This window comes from Micromys minutus (assembly GCF_963924665.1).
Source record: "Micromys minutus genome assembly, chromosome: 8".
NCBI lineage: Eukaryota > Metazoa > Chordata > Mammalia > Rodentia > Muridae > Micromys > Micromys minutus.
The window spans coordinates 22303149-22322150 of record NC_137977.1 but is presented as its reverse complement, the minus strand read 5'-3'; the positions used below and the strand labels follow the sequence as shown (position 1 = coordinate 22322150).

Here is a 19002-nt window from a genome sequence, read left to right as displayed (position 1 = left end):
CCTGCATAATTTGACTATAGAATTTGGGCAATGATCTTTAATCTCATAAGGTGGGACTAACACTTTCAGAGTGCTGGACCACACGTATGCACAGGCACACTCAGCTCACAGGTACTTTCAAAGATATCCCAAAGCTATGAAGTCAATAGGGTTTTGCATGTTTACCTCTAACTCACAATGACAGGCTCAGTAATGAAGAAAACAGGTAGAAACCAGTCTTCCTGTGGAATCTATGCTGAGGTAGTTAAGTTTTTTTTAAGTCTGTCATTTTCAGTAAGGCAATGGCTGTACCTCTTACAGAATAAGAGCCTCACCTCAGTTATAGACACTTCCATGAGACGGGTGATGGAGTCCTGACGGCTTACAACACCACAGAGCCACACTTCTTCTCCTTCTGGTTGGTATACTTTGACTCTGTGGCCCTGAACACTATAGGGACCTAAAGGAGAAACCAATCAAAACTAAATGTTTTGGGCTAAGCTATATTTCATAACTACATGAGTTAAAAACTTGGCGTTTTCTGTGCAGAACAGAAAGGAACAACTCCATACTCAGCATAAAAATGAAACAGATTTTTCCTAATAAATTTTATAAACTTTTTATTTCTAAAGAATCTCCCAAGCCCAATTTTTATTCAATCTTAAAAAAAAAAATCTGAAAGGCCAGCCTAAGCTTCAAAGCACAGCAAAGCAACCCAGGCCACTAAGAATGTGCTCTTAGATAAAATGGCCATGGGAATAAGTGACCATTAATGTTCTGCCACCTCAGTTTCAATGCCTTTGGGTGAAAGTTCAATTGATGCTGAAATTTGTGTGTTTTACAGAACTTCTAGTCTATCACTGATGACTTCTAGCATATACCCCACCCTTTGTTCTGCTGCTAATGTATAATAGGTAAATAAATGGATTGCTTTATGCAAACACTATTGGTATTAGCAAGCTTGCATATGGCAATATAAATATAGTTTTCTCTAAAGGCAGTAACCTCTATCTTAAACAAGACTTAACATTTTGTTTAGCATGTGGTTAACTCCTTGATAAGCACTGAAGAAAGAAGAGCTAGGAGTGCTGCATCTGTTGGCACTACCACTAGTGAGAAACTGGGAAACTTTATAAGCTGAATCCTCAACCTAATGGAAGAAAGTCACATAGAATTCCTAGGGTCACTGAACATTATTATGAGTAAGAGGCTATTATAGTTAACTATAGATAATCAAAACTTTACTCAAAAAAGAAAAAGAAAAGAAAAGAAAATATTAAAGGTGCCTGGGCTGCCTGGTGCTGCATTCTACCAACACTGACCACACACCTGATCTGAATCCAAGGACAGCAAACTTGTTCTTACCTCGACTGAAAATCTCCTGTAGCTTTTGGTCACTGATCAAAGCATTAACTGTTTCTCTCAATGCAACATGTTCTAAAAGAATCTGGTTTTGAACATCTGTTCCCATCTGGAAGAAATAAAGTACCTGGATGTTAAAATAAATGGTAATAAAACTTAACTAGATTAAAAAATCATACACTAAAAAGCTCTTTTACACACATACACAGCATAGAGATGAATAAAGTAAAGATTCTTCTTGATGAAAAGAATAGCAAAGAAGCTACCATTAATAAAACAAAGAACATAGTTTAGGAAATATTGGTCTCTTAATGCAAGAATAAATCGGGGACTGGAGAGATGGCTCTGCAGTCAAGAGCACTGACTGCTCTTCCAGAGGTCCTGAGTTCAATTCCCAGCAACCACATGTGGCTCTGAACCATATGAAATGGGATCTGATGCCCTCTTCTGGTGTGTCTGAAGACAGCTACAGTGTACTCACATAAACAAATGCAGAAAGAAAGAGTGAAATCTTTACAGTTTAAAACTTTCAGATAGCCCTTACAAGTATGTGCATGCAGTGCCCTCGGGGGGTCAGAAGATGGCATCAGATCGCCTGGAAGGAACTGGTGGAGCATGCTGTGGGAAGCAGATGTCATTCTTTCCTACTCCCTGCTACAGTGACTAGAAGCCCCACTAGGGCCCAGCTACATGAGCATCAAAGCCATCTCAGAGAAGCCTCTTTTCTATTGTGTTTGCATATATTTATTTTGTATGTATGTTCGAAACGTGTGCAGGTATCCCCAGAGGCTGGCCAGAAGAGTGTGCTGGCTCCCCTGCAGCTGGAGTTACGCTGTGTAAGCCTGAGAATGAACTTCACAGGAACCAAAGTCAAGGTCTCCAGGAGAGCAATGAGTTGCACCCCAGAAGCCATTTTTTTTTCCTGAAGAAACACTCAGAATCATGGTAGTTTTAAGTCCTGGGTGGTTTTAGAGTGTGTATCAGAATATGCAGAAGAGAAAACAGCTTCAGTCACTGAATGTACTTTTTAAAGAAGCAGAAAGCTTCAAAATGCACAGGGTAATTTATTAAAGGAAGCAAAGCGATGCTCAAAGAAAAGAGTAAATCCCCATATTTGAATTAACAAGGAAGTTGGCATGGAGGTAAATCATAAACCCAAGATTAGACAGAGGGCCAAGTACCTGGAACAGATGCAACCCATTAGCATCCGACATGAAACGAAGCTCTCGGTCCACAAGGTATTCAACCGGCACCACAGACCCCAAGCCCAGCTTATCTACTAGGGGGGTGAAAGTCTGTGAAGCACAATGACAGCACATTGATCAGAACTTGGAAGTAAAAACAGAACACCTCAACTAATCTTCAGCTTCAGAGAAGCACCATCTCTACTCTCTTCTCATCCCTGTGGACAGAGAAGCTAAAGAACAAGTCCTTGTGAATATTTTCAACACAGCCTCTGCTCCTCAAATAACAACAGGAGCAAACAAAGTATAGTTTGCTCAATATTTTCTAATTTTGGTTTGTTTGGTTTTGGGGTCAGATCTCACACTACAGATGAGGCCAGTATGGAACCTGAAGCAATCCTCCTTCCTCATCTACCAAATGCTAAAATTATTGGTCTAAGCTACTATATGTGGTTTTAATGCTCTTATGTCTAAAAATGACATGTGTAATAAGAAATTAACCATCATCAGGAGGGATCTGACTAATCATGCTAGGCTTTCTCAGCTAAACTATAAAAGTCCAGAGTAAGAGTTGTAGTGAAGGTGTGCCAGTCCATGTCCATAATCCTAGCACTTGGTGGTCAAGGAAGACACCCCAACAAACAAGTTACATAAATCTCTATAGCTCTTAAAACCTCTGTTGAGATTTACCAATTACTGGAATAAGTGAAGTATGATGGTACATGTCTTTAATCCTAACACTTGGGAGGCAGAGAGATCTCTGAGTTCAAGGCCAGCCTGGTCTATAAAGTGAGTTCCAGGACAGCCAGGGCTACACAGAAAAACCCTGTCTAGAAAACAAAGAGCTTTCTTCAGAACACAGAAAGGAAAGATCTATTCAAGTTTTGCTTTAGTAACTTTAGAAATAAAATCTGTTAAGGACATAGCATGTAGATTTCATAATTTCTGAAGGGTAGTTATGAGGTAAATATTTATAGGAACACAAAGAAAAAAGGTAAAAATGTTCCTATCCAATAGCAGTGCTTCATTCAAGGGAAGGAGTGAGGATATAACTCAGTGGTGGAGCACTTGCCTTGTATGAAAAGGTCTCAACAGGCCCTAGATTTGATACTCAACGCCATAAACACAAAGAAAATAGAAAAAAACAAACAAAGCCTTTTTGCAGATGGAGACATGGCTCAGTGAGAAAGTGCTTGGCTAATAATGTGTATAGCTGTAGGTTTAATCACCAGCACAGTATGAACAGGCTGCCAAACACCTGTAAGGTAGAAGCAGGAGGATAAGTCCAAGGCCAACCTGGAGTATACAGTATTTTGGAAGCCAGTCTGGAGTAAATGAATATAAGAAACTACTTACCAGGGCTGGCCACTGTGTGACTGGGACTCGAGTACCCTGTAGGAGGACAGGGTCCTTCCGGGGAGCCCAAACAAGTGACCCTTCCAGCAGAAGTGCAAGCACTTCTTCAGCGTGAACCTTAACCCAGGAGTGCTGCTTCCAGTTACAGCCATCAAATTCTACAAAGATCTGCAAAAATATCAAAGCCAGTTCAAATGTCACGTTTTGTAATACATAAAAATACATTTTCCTGAGGTGCTTCAGACTAAGAAAATTTCTATAAACTTACTTCTAAGATCATTTTTATTGACGTTTTCTTTTCTTTAAAAGACTAGACCAGAATCATTTATTTGGAGTGTGTGCCCCAGAATGCATGTGTGTAGAAGTCAGAGGAAACCTGTGGGTATGGTTCTCTTCTTCCACATGTGGGTTCCAGGGATGGAACTCAGGCTGGTGGCAAGTGTCATTACCTAATAAGACATTTTACCATAACTTTTATTACATTCATTTACTTATTTTGTGTGTATGTACAAGTGACAGTATACACATGGAGAGCAACCTGTAGAAATCACTTCTCCCCTTCCAAAATTTGGATCACAGGAGACAGAACTCAGGTTAACAGGCTGGGTTGCAAATGTGTTTTATCAGCTGAGCCACCTGAATGCTCCAATGTTTCCTTTTTAATTTTTAAATTACATACTTGTAAGGGCTATCTGAAAGTTTAAAATTGTAAAGATTTCACTCTTTCTTTCTGCATTTGTTTATGTGAGTACACAGTAGCTGTCTTCAGACACACCAAAAGAGGACATCAGATCTCATTGCAGATGGTTGTGAACCACCAAGTGGTTGCTGGGAATTGAACTCGGGACTCTAACAGTCAGTGCTCCTGAAGCTGGGCCATCTCTCCAGCCAAATGTTTCCTTTTTTAAGACATGGTCTCATGTTATCCCACACTGACTTCAGTTAGGATCACATGCATGTGTCAGCACATCTGGCTAATGTAGTACAAGGGTCCAACTCAGCTCTATGTATTCTAGGCAGGAAAAAGCATCATAAACTAACAAAATATGAGAGCTGGAAAGATGCTCAGTGGCTAAGAAACTCACAGGGCTGGAGAGATGGCTCAGGGGTTAAGAGCACTGACTGCTTTTCCAGAGGTCCTGAGTTCAATTCCCAGCAACCACATGGTGACTCAAAACCATCTGTAAAGGGATCTGATACTTTCTTCTGGTGTGTCTGAAGACAGCTACAGTGTATTCACTACACATAAAATAAATAAATAAATCTTTAAAAAAGAAAAAAGGACAAGCAACTCTTTCCGAGAGTCTGGGCTCTGCTCTTGATGCTCTATCTCCAGGTTCCAGGGACCTGACATGCTCTCCTGGCTTCAAGCAGACACATATGTGGTACACATACATACAAAAAAAAAAAAAAGGAAACACTCATACAAATCAAAATAAAATGAACCTTAAAAGAATTCAGGGCGCTTGAGGCAGAGGCAGGGCAGGTTTGAGGCCACCAAAACAAACCAGCAAAAACCCAAACCAACAATCAAAGTAGAAAGGAATCAATAGTAGTTTACATTCACTTTAGTGACCTTAAACCACAACTTTATAAACTCAAAATCAACAACAGTAAGGGATGGTGATGGGCTCAGTGGGTAAAGGACACTTGGCACCAAGCCTGACACCTGAGTCTGAGTCCCCAGGAGCACACTTGGTACAAGGAGAGAATCAAATCTAGCCAACTCTCCTGACTTCCACATAGGCATTTTGGCATACGTGCAATCTTCTCCATACAAAATAAATGTAATGTTAAAAAAAATTTGAGTACTACTCAGCCATCAGAAACAATGACTTAACCAAATTCTTAAGAAAATGGTTGCATCTAGAGAATATCATCCTGAGTGAGATAACCCAGTCACAAAAGAACAGACATAATATGCAGTCACTGATAGTGGGATGCTAAGCCCAGAGGCTCGCACTGCCCCAGAAACAACTCACAGATTGTGTGAAGTACAAGAAAAAAAGAAAAGAAAACAAAACAAAAATAAAAGTCATGCTCAATCCTTACACACCAAGAAAACGTTGACTAATTCCGGGTTACACCCTGTTTTACATGTACTTTTTGCTCATTGTAACTAGTAAGACCTTAATGCAGAGTATCAAACCTTAAAAAAAAAGAAAAAAAAAAAGCCAAGCACTGACACAATTGTATTTGTATACATTTATGCAAAAATGTTTAAAATTTTTTCTTTTATCTTTGTTTTTTAAAATAAAGTCTAAAAAAATTTTTTTAAGTACATGCCTTTAATCTTAGCACTTAGCAGGCAAAACAGGTGGATCTCCAAACTGGATTCCAGCCTGGTCTATGTAACTAGGTCCACACTAGCTAGCAAGGGCTACACACTGAGCGGCGTCTCAAAGCAAACAAACAAACGAAATAAAATTTAAAGTGGGTGATGGGGAATGAGAAGCCATAGGGACCTGTAAAGGCAGCACTAGAGATCGAAGCCATGCTTCGGTCCCGGGAACTGCAACAGTTATGAGTTCAAAGATGAGGGAGGACAATGCCAACTAGTCCTCGGAGACAAGCTGCATTTGTCTACTGACAAAGATTTATTATTTATTTATTTATTGTATATTATGTACACTGTAGCTGTCTTCAGACACACCAGAAGAGGTTTCATTACAGATGGCTGTGAGCCACCATGTGGTTGCTGGGATTTGAACTCATGACCTGGAAGAGCAGGCAGTGCTCCCAATCACTGAGCCATCTCTCCAGCCCCAAAGACTTTTTTAAAAATTTATTTATTTTATGTATGAGTATACTGTAGCTGTCTTCAGACACACCAGAAGAGGGTATCAGATATCAGATCCCTTTACAGATGGAGCCACCAGACAGCCAGGGATGTTGCACACAGAGACTGTATAGAAAAGAAAACAAAAACCAAACAACTGAAGAGCAGTGTACGGGTGGGTGGACAGAGCACTCCCCTGGGGCTAAGCTTCCGCAGTGACTAGCCAATAAGGATGCTGAGAATGAGCTCAAGTGCCCCAACCACTGAGTCTCTCCAGGATCACTTTTTGCTTCCTTTTATTTCGTTTTTCCTTTTTAACAAAGATTTATTTTGGGGCTAGAGAGATGGCTTCCTGGTTAAAAACAGTAGTTGTACTTCCAAAGGACCTAAGTTCAATTCCCAACAACTACATGGTGGCTCACAATTGTAACTCCAGTTTCAGAGGAATCTGATACCCGCACACAGACATATAATGCAGACAGAACACAAATGCACATAAAATAAAGTTTAAAAAAAGTATCTTTTCAATCTCTTTAATGAGTGTGGTTCAACTTCCTTGAGTGCAGGTGCCTATAGAGGCCAGAAAGGACACTGGATCCCTTGGAGCAAGAATTTGTGAACCACCTGATGTGCAAACCAGGATATGAACTCAGGTCCTCTATAAGAGGCTCACTTAACCACTGAGCCATCTCTCCAGCCCCCTCTTTAGTTTTTTCAGACAGGGTTTCTCTGTGTATCCCTCAGTAAGAGATCTACCAGCCCTGGCCTCCAGGATACCCACCGTTGTGTGTCACCAAACCCAGATTAGATTCCCAATTTCTCCTTATGGACATCTGAATGTCTTTATCAATTTATCAGTTCTCTCTGGCAGCTGCTGAAATCAACAACCCCTCAGGTGTTTCATTTGCATTTTGTTTTGAGACAGGGTCTCATGTGGCCCAGCTGTCTTTAACCTTGCTTGGCCTTAGCCTCACTACTTACTTGAGGCTGGCCTAAACATTATCTTCTTGAATCTACTACCACCTGAGTGCACTGACATTTAGGCCTGTAATGCCAGCACACTCATCTGTATTTTTGCTTTATATTATTCTTTTTTATACATATTTTCACTTTTATATATATATATTTTGGTCTTTTGATGGATGTATTATTCTACTCATTTTTTTTGTTTGTTTTTAACTGTCCAGCTAAGGATGGTCCCTAGATGATTCTAAGGGTAGGTTGCTTGTTTATAGAACTTCAAAGAACCATCATTCTCCTAGTTTTAAAGTTATCAAGGGAGACATCACAAAATAAGTTTTGGAAAAACAATGCTACCTGGCAAAATAAATTCAGTTTAAACAGAAAATCAAAATGAAATTACAATGCAGCTTATAATTAGATGACTAAAACAGAACAGATACTGTGAAATAAATAAATAGAGGAGATTTGTCAGGTGGTAGTGGTGCCTGCATTCAATCCCAGCACTTGGGAGGCAGAGGTGGGTGGATCTCTGTGTAGCCAGATTACACAGTGAAACCCTTTCTCAAAAAAAACTAAATAAGTAATCTGAGTTTCAGAAAGTGGTATCAAATAGACTACTGTGAAGACTCCCAAGACACGGGGATAAAGAAAGTTGCAGATTACTCGAGGGCAGGGAAATACAAGTAGGAGCACTGGACCGGACAGAGTGGGTTCACACGATTGTTTTTATTTGTTCTGATATTTCATCCATGTATATAATACAGCCTGATTCCTCTCCCCAGACTTATCTCCTAACCATCCCTATCACACTCCTCCCTAGCAGTGTTTTCCAGATTCATGACTTTTGTGACCCATTCATTTCAACCAGGGCCAAGCTGTTTGACCTCTGGTTTGGAACTATCTGGTAGGGTTACCAGTCAATAACTACCAAAGAATATGGCCAATATAAGCTCTAAGCTCCTCTTCAATCTACACCTGACTTCTGGTGCAGACCCTGTGAATTCATGATTGCAAAGGCTTGCTGTGTCTTGCCTGGGATGATGTTATTTCACAACCCTTCTCCCTGCCTTCAAGGCTCTTACATGCTTTCTGTCCCTTCTCCTACTATGTTCTCTGAGCTGGAGGGTGGGGAAGGACTGTATAAATGTCTTGTTTGGGGATGGATATCACCTTTGTTCTCAGCACCTGGTACAGCCATGAATTTGCACATTCACAGCCGTTCACTGCAAAGAGGTTTCTCTGATTAAGGCTGAGACAAGTAGTTGTAGGTATAAAACATGATTTTTATCAGATGCTTTTTTCTCTTCAATAAGTGTGTTCACTTGTTATTTATATAACCAATTTTTAAGGGAAAAGTTAAGTTTGGATTAGGCTCAAAAGATAAACTTTTAAGGGAGTATTAAAGCAGATGGAAAAGACCAGTCAGACATGTATACATGAAAATTTAGACAACAGGACATGACAATTACCAGAGGGCAAGGAAAATAAAACATTCATTGCTAAGTTTCCTGACTTCAAACTTTCCTTCTTCTAAATGTGAATTATGTATAATTTTACAAAACTCTGGATACGTGGACGGCTGAAGTGGGTGATGAGGCAAGTCTACAGGCTGATATTTTTAAGTAAGTAGTTTTTCTTTATAGTTTTTGAATTTTCAAGATGGTTTTTTTTCCATAAACACTGAGTGTATTAAACATAAGGTAGTTGGGTGTAACAGTGATAACCCAAGTAAAAACTCAAAACATGTAAACACTGAGAAGCTGTGAAGTGTAAGATCTGTACCAACTTCCCCTCGGTTATACTTCAGCATCTTTGAGCCTCATTTACTCTGCCTATAAATAGGAACAATAAGGGCCTCAAGGGATTGCCTTGGGGATTAGCCCTCATTCCCTAAACAAGTCAGTATCACTTACTGGTCATGGGCATTAATTGGGACTAGCTGTTTAAAAGAAGTGTTTAATTTATTTTATTTTTTGAGACAGGGTCTCCAGTAGCCCTGGGTGGCCTTCAACTCAATCTGCAGCTAATAATGACTTTAAATGTCTGCTCCTCCAGCCTCAGTTCCCTAGTGCTGGGAGTATAGGAGTATGCCACACCTCTGTGGAGTTGAGGATGGAGCCAGAGCTTCCTGATGTCCGGCACTCACTCTGCCAGGTTTAGCCACAACCCTAGTCGCAGATAGTTCTGTTGGACGTGAGGTAATTTATGGATACTGAAGTCACTAGCACTGGGTCCTGGACTGAACATGAAAAGACCCTTTTGGGGAAGCCATGGGGAACAAAACAAAACAAAGCTGGGCATGCCCTTAATCCCAGCACTTGGGAGGCAGAGGCAGGCAGATTTCTGGAATTTTTGGCCAGTCTGGTATTTGGAGTTTCAGCCAATCAAGTCTACACACAAAGAAAGTGTCTCAAAATGGGATTGGGAGGATGCATCAAAGCCAGAAAGAAAAGCTGAGTATCATTATATGTATAACCAGGTGCATACATATAATCCCAGCAACCAGGAACTGAAGTAGAAAGACTGTTCAGGGTTCACCTTGGCTAGATACCAAGGCTACCTCAAAAAGGAACAGGAATAAAGCACTGGAAGACAGAAGCACTAGGAAAGAGAAGACCACAAAATGAGGACTGCTTTCTATAAATATCTCTGGGCCACACCCAATCTTGTCTTCTCAAGGCAAAGACCCTTCTTATTGAGCAGATGAGAGGAGTCTCATCTCTATAGGTATATATCCTCTACTGTAAACGAATAACTGTGCATATGGATTTTCAAATCAGTCTCCTGAGAGTTTGGTTAGTGAGTCCGTCCCCTAGAGCCCCATTACCTATCAAGTCTCCAAAAATATGGAGCTTATGCTCCTGGAAACTAAGAGGCCATATCACGTGAGTCACCACTAAACAATCAGGGAGGCTTACCCATTTGTAGAAGAAGAGTAAAGGACACTTCAGCAGAGGGTGTGATGGGCGTAGGAGGGCTTAAAAGTCACCAAGTTACCAGAGGCACGGGAGCCGAGGAGTGAGTGACAGGTTTTAGGTAAGAGTGCTCAGACGTTAAAGCCAGTGTTATGTCATCAACAACAGAAAGGGTTTCTTATCTCCCACTCTGGGTCTATTTGTGAAGGGAAAATTAAATCGCAGAAACAGCTAGCAGAACATACAAGTGCACAAGTGGCCAGCAGATGAAGAGTTAAAGACATAAATCCCCGATGAACAAATAAGCAAGAAATATCTAGCTTGGTACTACACACCTATAACACCAGTCCAAGGCCAGCCAAGGCTTTGACTTTAAAAAACAAAAGCAAAACCTAGCTAAGCAAAGGTAGGCTGAAGCAGGTCAGCTCCGGGTCAGCCGAGACTGCACAGTGAGACTGTCTAAGTGCACAGAGGAAGGGACATTTTGGTGGTATGATGAGGTAGTAGCTGCAGGGACAGGTGAGTGCAGAGGCACACCACCTGATATCCACCCCAGCACTTGGAAAGAGCATCTCAAATTCCAGGATACCACAAGATCCTTAGTTTTCTATTGTGGGCCTACAATGCACTATAGTTCCAACTGGCCTGGAATTCTCTCTCCTCTGGCCTGGGTTTATAGCCGTTCACTACTATACCAGGCAAAAGAAATGCTTTTTGTGTTTTTGGGTTTTTAATGAACAGGGTGCTAGAGAGATGGCTCAGCATTCAGGGAAACTTATCTTTCAAAGGTCCTGAGTTCAATTCCCAGAAACTACAAGGTGGCTCAAAAGCATCTGCAATGGTATCTGATGTTCTCTTCTGGTGTGTCTTCAGGCAGTAGCAGTGTACTCAACACATAAGATAAATAAAAGAAAAAGGGTAATTTAGAACAAATATGTTTTAAAAAGTAAATTTTAAAAAAGTAGATCTGGGGGACTGGAGAGATGGCTCAGCGGGTAAGGGCATTGACTGCTCTTCCAGAGGTCCCCAGTTCAATTCCCAGCAACCACATGGTGGCTTACAACCATCTGTAGTGGAATTCCTTTTCTGGTGTGTCTAAGACAGTTACATTGTACTCACATACATAAAATAAATAAATCCTTAAAAAAAAAAAGTAGATCTGGAATTAAGATGATAGGTGTTCTTAAAAGGGATCTAATTAAACAGTATCTGTCTTTATTAAATAAGAACCTCATTGCACTTAAAGCTACACTCCAAAATGCTGGGAATTAGAGGCATGCAGTACCCACTCCCAGTTTATCTAAAATTCTCTAAACTAGGTGTGGTAGCCACACCTGGATTTGCAACTGTTACAAGGCCCAGGAGAGGAATCTCTGAGTTCAAGACCAGTTGATATGTATATCAAGTTCCAGGCCAAGGATCTAAAGTGAGATCCCACAGGAAAAAAAAATCAGGGGGTGGGAAAGATTCATTCCTAGATGACTTCCAGATAGTAATCATGGCACTAGCCAGAATGACACTACAACTATTATATATCTCAAATCACAACAAAGGAATTATTTAGAGCCACTCTTACCCTGAAACAGAAATGAAAGATTAAAAGTTAAAACATTAAGGCAAATACACTTTAATCCTTCTTGCAACTCTTGAAGCTGAGATGGGGGTGGGGTCCAATGCTACACCTACAGCACCAATTAATCCTACTGTACTGAAACAACAAAAGCCTTGGCAAATAAAACTGGTGATGCCACAATTGATTAGTCAGGAAAAAAAAAGGGTAGACCAGGTTGCCTATTTTATATCCAATGGAAAGAATATCAGGTGAATGGTAGACCCAAAGATTAAAGCAAGCAGGAGTACTGGAGAGAGTGCCTTTAATACTAACTTGCAGTTGAGTTCACCAGTCTGGTCTACATAATGAGTTCCAAGCATACCAGGGATATACATAGTGGGAATGTCTCAAAAAAAGAAAAAGAGGGGAAAAGATTAAAATGAAAATATTAATAATTATAAAATCTTAAGGCTTAATTCTTTCTAAGCAAGAAACTTAAAAACAATTGAGAGAGAAAAAAGAATGAGAGACTGACTGGGGGAGGGAGGAAAAAAGGGAGAAGAGAGAAAGAGAGGGACTGGGGGGGTGGACAGATAGAGATGGGGGGGACAGAGAAGAAAAATAAGACCTCCACCACTGTTGGTGACTAGAAAACAAAGTATACACACTCAACATGACAATCTCACTCTTGGATGCCTAAAATCACAAAAGAAACATGGATCACAAAACAAAAACACAAGAATATACAAAAGACAAATTAGTATATTCATTATTCCTCCAGAAAAAACAAAAACAAAGACAAAAAATTTAAATAAAGTAGATTCCACCATGAGAAATGAAAATAAATTACTAAATAATGGCACACCCATTCTATGAAGTAAGAAGTAGTTATTAAAAATGATGAAGATCTGAGAGTGTACAGTACTTGCCTAGCATGTGTAAGTCCCCTGGGAGAGCTGAGAATTGGGAAGTGTTTACAATACATATATAGCTATTATGTCTACGGTATATAGAATGTTCAACTAAATAAAGCAGGGCTGGAGAGATGGCTTAGTGGTTTGGACCACTGTCTGCTCTTGCAGAGGAACCCAGATTCTGTTCCCAGCACCCACCTGGTGGCCCACAGTTGTCTGTTAACTCCAGTTCCAGAAGATCACACACCCTCTTCTGACCTCAGGCATCAGGCATGCAATGCAGTATACGCATGTTTGTAGGCAAAGGAAAATTATTCACAGAAAATAAAATAGGCTTTTGTTTGTTTTTAGAACAGACACTGTGTAGTAAGCTAGCTTTTGTTTAAATTCATTGTGGAGAAGAATTTTGGGGGGCTGAAGAGATGGCTCAGTGGTTAAGAGCATTGACTCCTCTTCCAGAGATCCTGAGTTCAAATCCCAGCAACCACATGGTGGCTCACAATCATCTGTAATAAGACCTGATGCCCTGTTCTGTGTGTCTGAAGACAGTTATCGTATACTTATATATAATAAATAAATAAATCTTAAAATTTTTTTTCTAAGTGCGTACCAGCCTCAGTCTCTACAGTTTGACTTACCCCAAGCCTTGTGCATACTAGACAAACCCCTCCAATTGTTCCAACCCTATCTTTGTCCTCATTTTTTTTATATAAGTAGAATTTTTTTATAGAAAAAAAATTCTTCCTTTGTAAGTTGAAGCTGGCAGGGTCAAAATACCCTGCTCTCAGGTCTATAACTCTGATGTTTTGTAACTAGTTTTTCTATTATAACCAAAAGAACAATCCATGGTATTTTTTGTCTGTGTCTATTGCCCCTATATATGTAAAACTCTCAAAGACTCTGGACTTACAAGGACCAATAATGACTTAGGAACTCAAAATGTACAACTAGATTAGGAAATAAAATAAATGCAACAATTCAATAATCTTGCAACATAATAAAAAACCCACAAGACACATATTTTGAACGACAAAGTCACTACTCCAATAGAAAAAGGGGGAAATTGGGTTTGTATCTGGCTAGAAATATCAGTAGTCATTTGTCAAAGAGAAGTTCACTGGTGAAGACACCCACTCTTAAGACCTTCAGGAACAAAATTTTCAAGAAATGGAGTATTGGTTTTCTTTTTTTTTTTTTTCACATTACTTTTTAAGGCAGATTACATTAGTAATGAAATAAAAAATAGGTTCATTAAATGTATCACTAGTATACTGTTAAATATTTCTGGGTCAACAAGTATTTTGAAAAAGGGTATAATCGAGCCTAAAATCGAGCAACGTGTTTTCAATCACTTGAGAAACTCATTCATCCAACCCTCAATTACTCATCCTTACCAGGGGGCGCCCTGCTATGCATTACTCAAAACTAAGCACGCCTGAAAACCTCTTAAACTTAACTGAAAGAAAATCTGTCCAATCACAGGCCAGCAGCTGGTAAACTCCACCCTTAAGTACAGGAAGAACACTTTTGATTGGAAGACAGTTGTGTTTACTACAAAGTGTGGTGCAAATTGGAAAGGTCCACATGCCCAGAGTCCAACGCATTCTCGTCAATGAAAAAGGAAAACAAACTGGCAAATTATGATCCCTCGCTAGTCACTTCCATTAACAGAACCTCAGAACAGTTCTGCAAGACAGCTTTAAAAAAATCCTAACGGCCCACACTTGTGACTTTTCTTATATACGTGCCTGGAGAAAGTACAGAGCAGGCACAAATGTACCCAACCCAAAGTTACCTTTGCTTCTATATTCACATTGCGGCATACAAGACCAACACAGTTGTAAGAACCACCTGCTTTTTTCCAAGGACCACTGCAAGTTTTTAACTGGTTAGGGAAAACCCATTTCCTACTGGCCAAGAGGTTAACTTATTAAGAATTTAGCCCTGTCCAACACTCAGTGAACTTCAAAACCCCCTGCCCTCAGGGAGACCAACACCACCAAAGAGGAATGGGCAGCCATTTCAGGTGCACAGCTCATTAATTCAATTCTGCTGGTGCAGGAAACATGAAAACAACTATTCAAAGAATTGGGAAGTAACTCCCAGTCTAGAAGTCAGGAATGATATTGCCTCAGGTCAGACTATGCACATATGGGTGGGTCTGAAGAAAGCTTTGCTTCCAAGGTGAATTCGTGAATCTGAAAGAAACGGCCTCGACCTGAACCCAAGGGCAGAGTAATTTAGAGTCAAACTCCATCGTACGTACTACATCCTGAACCCCGTATATTTGTAGCATCTCTTAAAAAATGCACTTCACTAAAGCTTCATAAATACCCATAACAAGCCTTCATTATACACCCGGAGAATCATACAAGTCAACTGAAGCAGGGGATGTAAACTTGATCCAGGGAACAAGTCATAAAACAAACACCCTAAAGATTGCTAACTAGAAAGACAGTCCACAGAAACCACCAACACTCAACTATATTAATCCTAAATCTCACAAAACGTTTCAGTTTAGTGAATAAAAATGTCTACTGAATCAAGTTCATCGAGATTATTCACTTTCTGTTTACTGATCAGTAGATAATCCAAAAATATTCTTCCCGCCCCATTTTTCATAGCTTTATTTCACCAGCGAAGCTAGAGCCGTTATCAGAATGGAGAACATAAGAGGCCTGGCAAAATTCAACGGCAGCATTTTGCCGCCACATTAACAACAACAACTAAAACTAAGTATCTCGAATGCTAGTTAACTTCTTTCCGAACAACTTTCATCATAAAATACACCGAGGCAAGTGGCCAAACCCTAATACAAAGTTTCAAAGCAAAACCTCTCAAGGTTAGTTAGGGGAGTAACCAAGTTCGAAGCCAAAAAAGCACCACTCAGCAGCCCCATTCGGCTAGCACAGACCTCAAACTTAGCAAAATGCTAAAACTGCAGCTCCCGTTACCTCGAAGCGCCAAAGAAAAGGGCGTTCGAAATCAGAACACAGAACTGGCCTTTCTGGGGACCGTCAGGCCGATCACTGCTCCAACAAGGAGGAAGTAAGTGCCAGATTAAAAAAAAAAAAAAAAAAAAAAAAAAAAAAAAAAAAAAGAACCCCGAGCAGCTCCAAGTGCAGCCTCTGTGCCTCCCGCAACTGCCCACATTCCGGCCGCACTGAGGACTCCGGGAGGAGGGGGGCCCGGAGCGAGTCCCCCGAGACGGCCTGGGGACTACTGGTCCGCGTCTTCTAGCCGAATTTTGCGGGACCCGGGAACCCAGGGTTCGAGAGCCTGCTCCGAGGGCGTGTAGGGGAGGAGGGGTGCGCGGAGCAGGGTCGCCCAGGAGGCGGGGCCTGCCGGCTAGAAGCAGCAACAGCAGCTCTTCACACCCCGGCCGCCCCCCCAGGAGAAACTGGGGCGCGCACCCCGACGCGGAAGCCACGCCGGCCAGAGCCCGAGTGCCCGGGCGCCGAGGTGCCGGCGGGGGGCGCTCAGGAGAGCCGGGGGCACGGAACTGGGTCACCCCCGCCTCGCCACCCCCTCACAAAGGCCCCCGGGGAGGCCGCCCACAGGCCCCGCAGCCCCGGCCTCGCGTGCCCGCCTCGGCCGCCACTCACCGCTAGGTCCTGGGGCACCGCCCCGCTCATGGCCCGCACCGTGCCGGCCCTCCAGGCCCTAGTGCGCAGCGCAGGCCCAGGATCTCCGCTCGCCGCCGCCGCCGCCGTGGGGGCCGAGGCCGAAGCTGAGGCCGTAGGGTCCGCGAACAGAAGCAACAGCCGCTTGCCCACCGGGGAGGCCGCCGCGTCCGCCATCGCCAGGGCCGGACGGACCCGAGCTCCCGCCCGCCGCCTCCCACCACCTCCGCCGCCAAGCGCCCGATCCACCCGCAAGGCCTCCCTCCGCACCACCCGCGGCCGCCGCTCCCCCCCACCCCCCCCAACAGCCACCACCAACCACCGGCGCCGCGCAGCGCCCCCCGTGGCCGGGAGCGGAGGCACAGCCAGGGCGGCGCACAGCGCCCCCAGCGCTCCGGAGCAGGGCAGCAGCTCTCAGCCCCTCGCAACGCTCCGCCCCAACCTCCCCGGGGCCTGCAGTGCCCCCTGCGATCGGGAGGGGAATTGCAATTTTCGCTGGGGGGCGGGAAGGTGGGCGGGTCCTTCATTTCCCTCCCTTCCAGTAGCACCATCCCTAGTCCCAGTCTTTCTTCAAGAGGTCATGTGTTGAGTTTAAGCTTGCTTTCCTCAGACATCACCAAAGTCTTTTAAGAGGGTGGGGAGAGGAGGCAAGGTACCTAGAAGATGGATGTGTTGAGCGAAAACTACTAACCCCAATAAAAGTGAGCTATCCTAAAACGAGTTACCCACCCTGAATATGTTAGGAAATATCCACCACAATGTTCCATGGAACACCGTCTTCCTTCTCCTTGGCCCATCAGTAATTCAGTACTGGATAGGTTTCTTTCCCATTGACCAATGCTTAATATCCATTGGACAGGTTTGTGATAATTTCCATTGGCTAATGACCAACTGCGCTTTTAACTTCTTAGTGTTCTGCGTTGAACCTGTAGCGCTTCTTCCCTTTTCTAATGGTCCAATCTTACTGGGTTTTGAAGATTTATTTTAGCCAGGTGTAGCACATGCTCTTAACCCCAGCAGAGACAGGCAGATCTCTTCGAGTTCAAGGCCAGCCGGATCTATCTAGGGAGATTTAGGCCAACTAGGGATGACAGAGTGACAACCTGTCTCAAGGCGCGCACGCGCGCACACATACACACACACACACACACACACACGAACACCTTTTACTTATATGTGTTTTAAATATTTTGCCTGTGTGTGAGTGTGCACCACTGTGGAGGCCACTAGAGGGTGCTAGATCCTTGGTACTGGAGTTATAAAACAGTTGCCATGTGGGTGCTATGAACTGAATCCAGGTCCTCTACAAGAACAATAAAGCAAGTGCTCTTAACCTCTAAGCCACCTCTCTAGCCGGTCTAATGTTACTAAGCTCAGATGTTACTCCGTTTGTAGGGAAATAGGAAAGAGAACACCTGATTTGGTAGCATTTCATTTTGCCATGGAAATAATGGTGTTGCAGGCAAAGAAAGCACAGTAACATGGATTAGAACAATTTCAGGTGTGAGATACTCTTCAATCCCAATTAGAAGGGGGGTGACGTAGAGGGAAGTTGCTGACATTTGACTATGTTAATTTACAGTGCGCAGTGGAGACTCTCCAGCATTTAATGTTGGTGGTGCTAGACTACTTTCTAACAATCTCTTGAAGACACAGACTAAGGCTAGATATACAAGCCAGAAAGAAACAAGGTCTAGTAGTAAACCACAACTGTTGCTGTAAAAGTGACTAGTTCTTTCATCAGCCCAAAGCTTCTGTGACTAGTTATCTTCTTCCAAAACCTTGTTTGTACCTTTGACCTTTTCTTTTTTAAAGCAAACACTAGGATAGGAGACACAACTACCAACTTTCTATCTAGAGAAGTCTTCCTAACACCAGCCCCATGGAACTCCAAGGAAACAAAAGCTTCCTCCTTATGCCTTGCAATCCTTAAAAAAAGGAGGTGGGGGTGTCTCAATATATCCCCCAGACTGGCCTGGAATTCAGTATGTAGACCAGTCTACCTCTGAAATTAAAAGCATGCCCTAGCCCCTTATTGCTTGTAATTTCTCTCTCCCATAGCAAACCTGAGGTCTGGGCTGTGAATTCTTAGAGCACATGGTCCATAAATTATTCATAGAAGGAAACCGGTGAATTCATGTAGGACCTATCTGCCTTGCATCTCTTCTACCAAATTAACCACTGAAGGTTCTTCCTCCCATATGGAGCTTTAACCACCCCCCAGTATCTAAGGCTGGTTTTCAACAGCACCAGTGACAACTATATTTAAGCTTAGCATAGGCTTAGCAAAGGAGAGATTCATCCAACAAGTAAAATATGCCAGAAAAATTCCAAAGCATTGAGGCCATAACACTAAATAAAACAATCCCTGCTCT

At 42.3% G+C, this 19002-nt stretch overlaps 1 protein-coding gene across 1 annotated transcript in view; it reads right to left on the bottom strand.

Moving 5' to 3' along the window:
* The window catches only part of KDM3B (lysine demethylase 3B), a 53989-nt gene extending 37167 nt beyond the window's left edge, over positions 1-16822 (bottom strand). Inside the window, 5 exon segments of the mRNA XM_080920182.1 lie at positions 315-439; positions 1345-1450; positions 2523-2636; positions 3882-4049; positions 16610-16822. Of these exon segments, the coding sequence (XP_080776308.1) occupies positions 315-439; positions 1345-1450; positions 2523-2636; positions 3882-4049; positions 16610-16804 (708 nt within the window). The 5' untranslated portion in view covers positions 16805-16822.
* Between the last annotated feature and the right edge of the window lie 2180 nt (positions 16823-19002).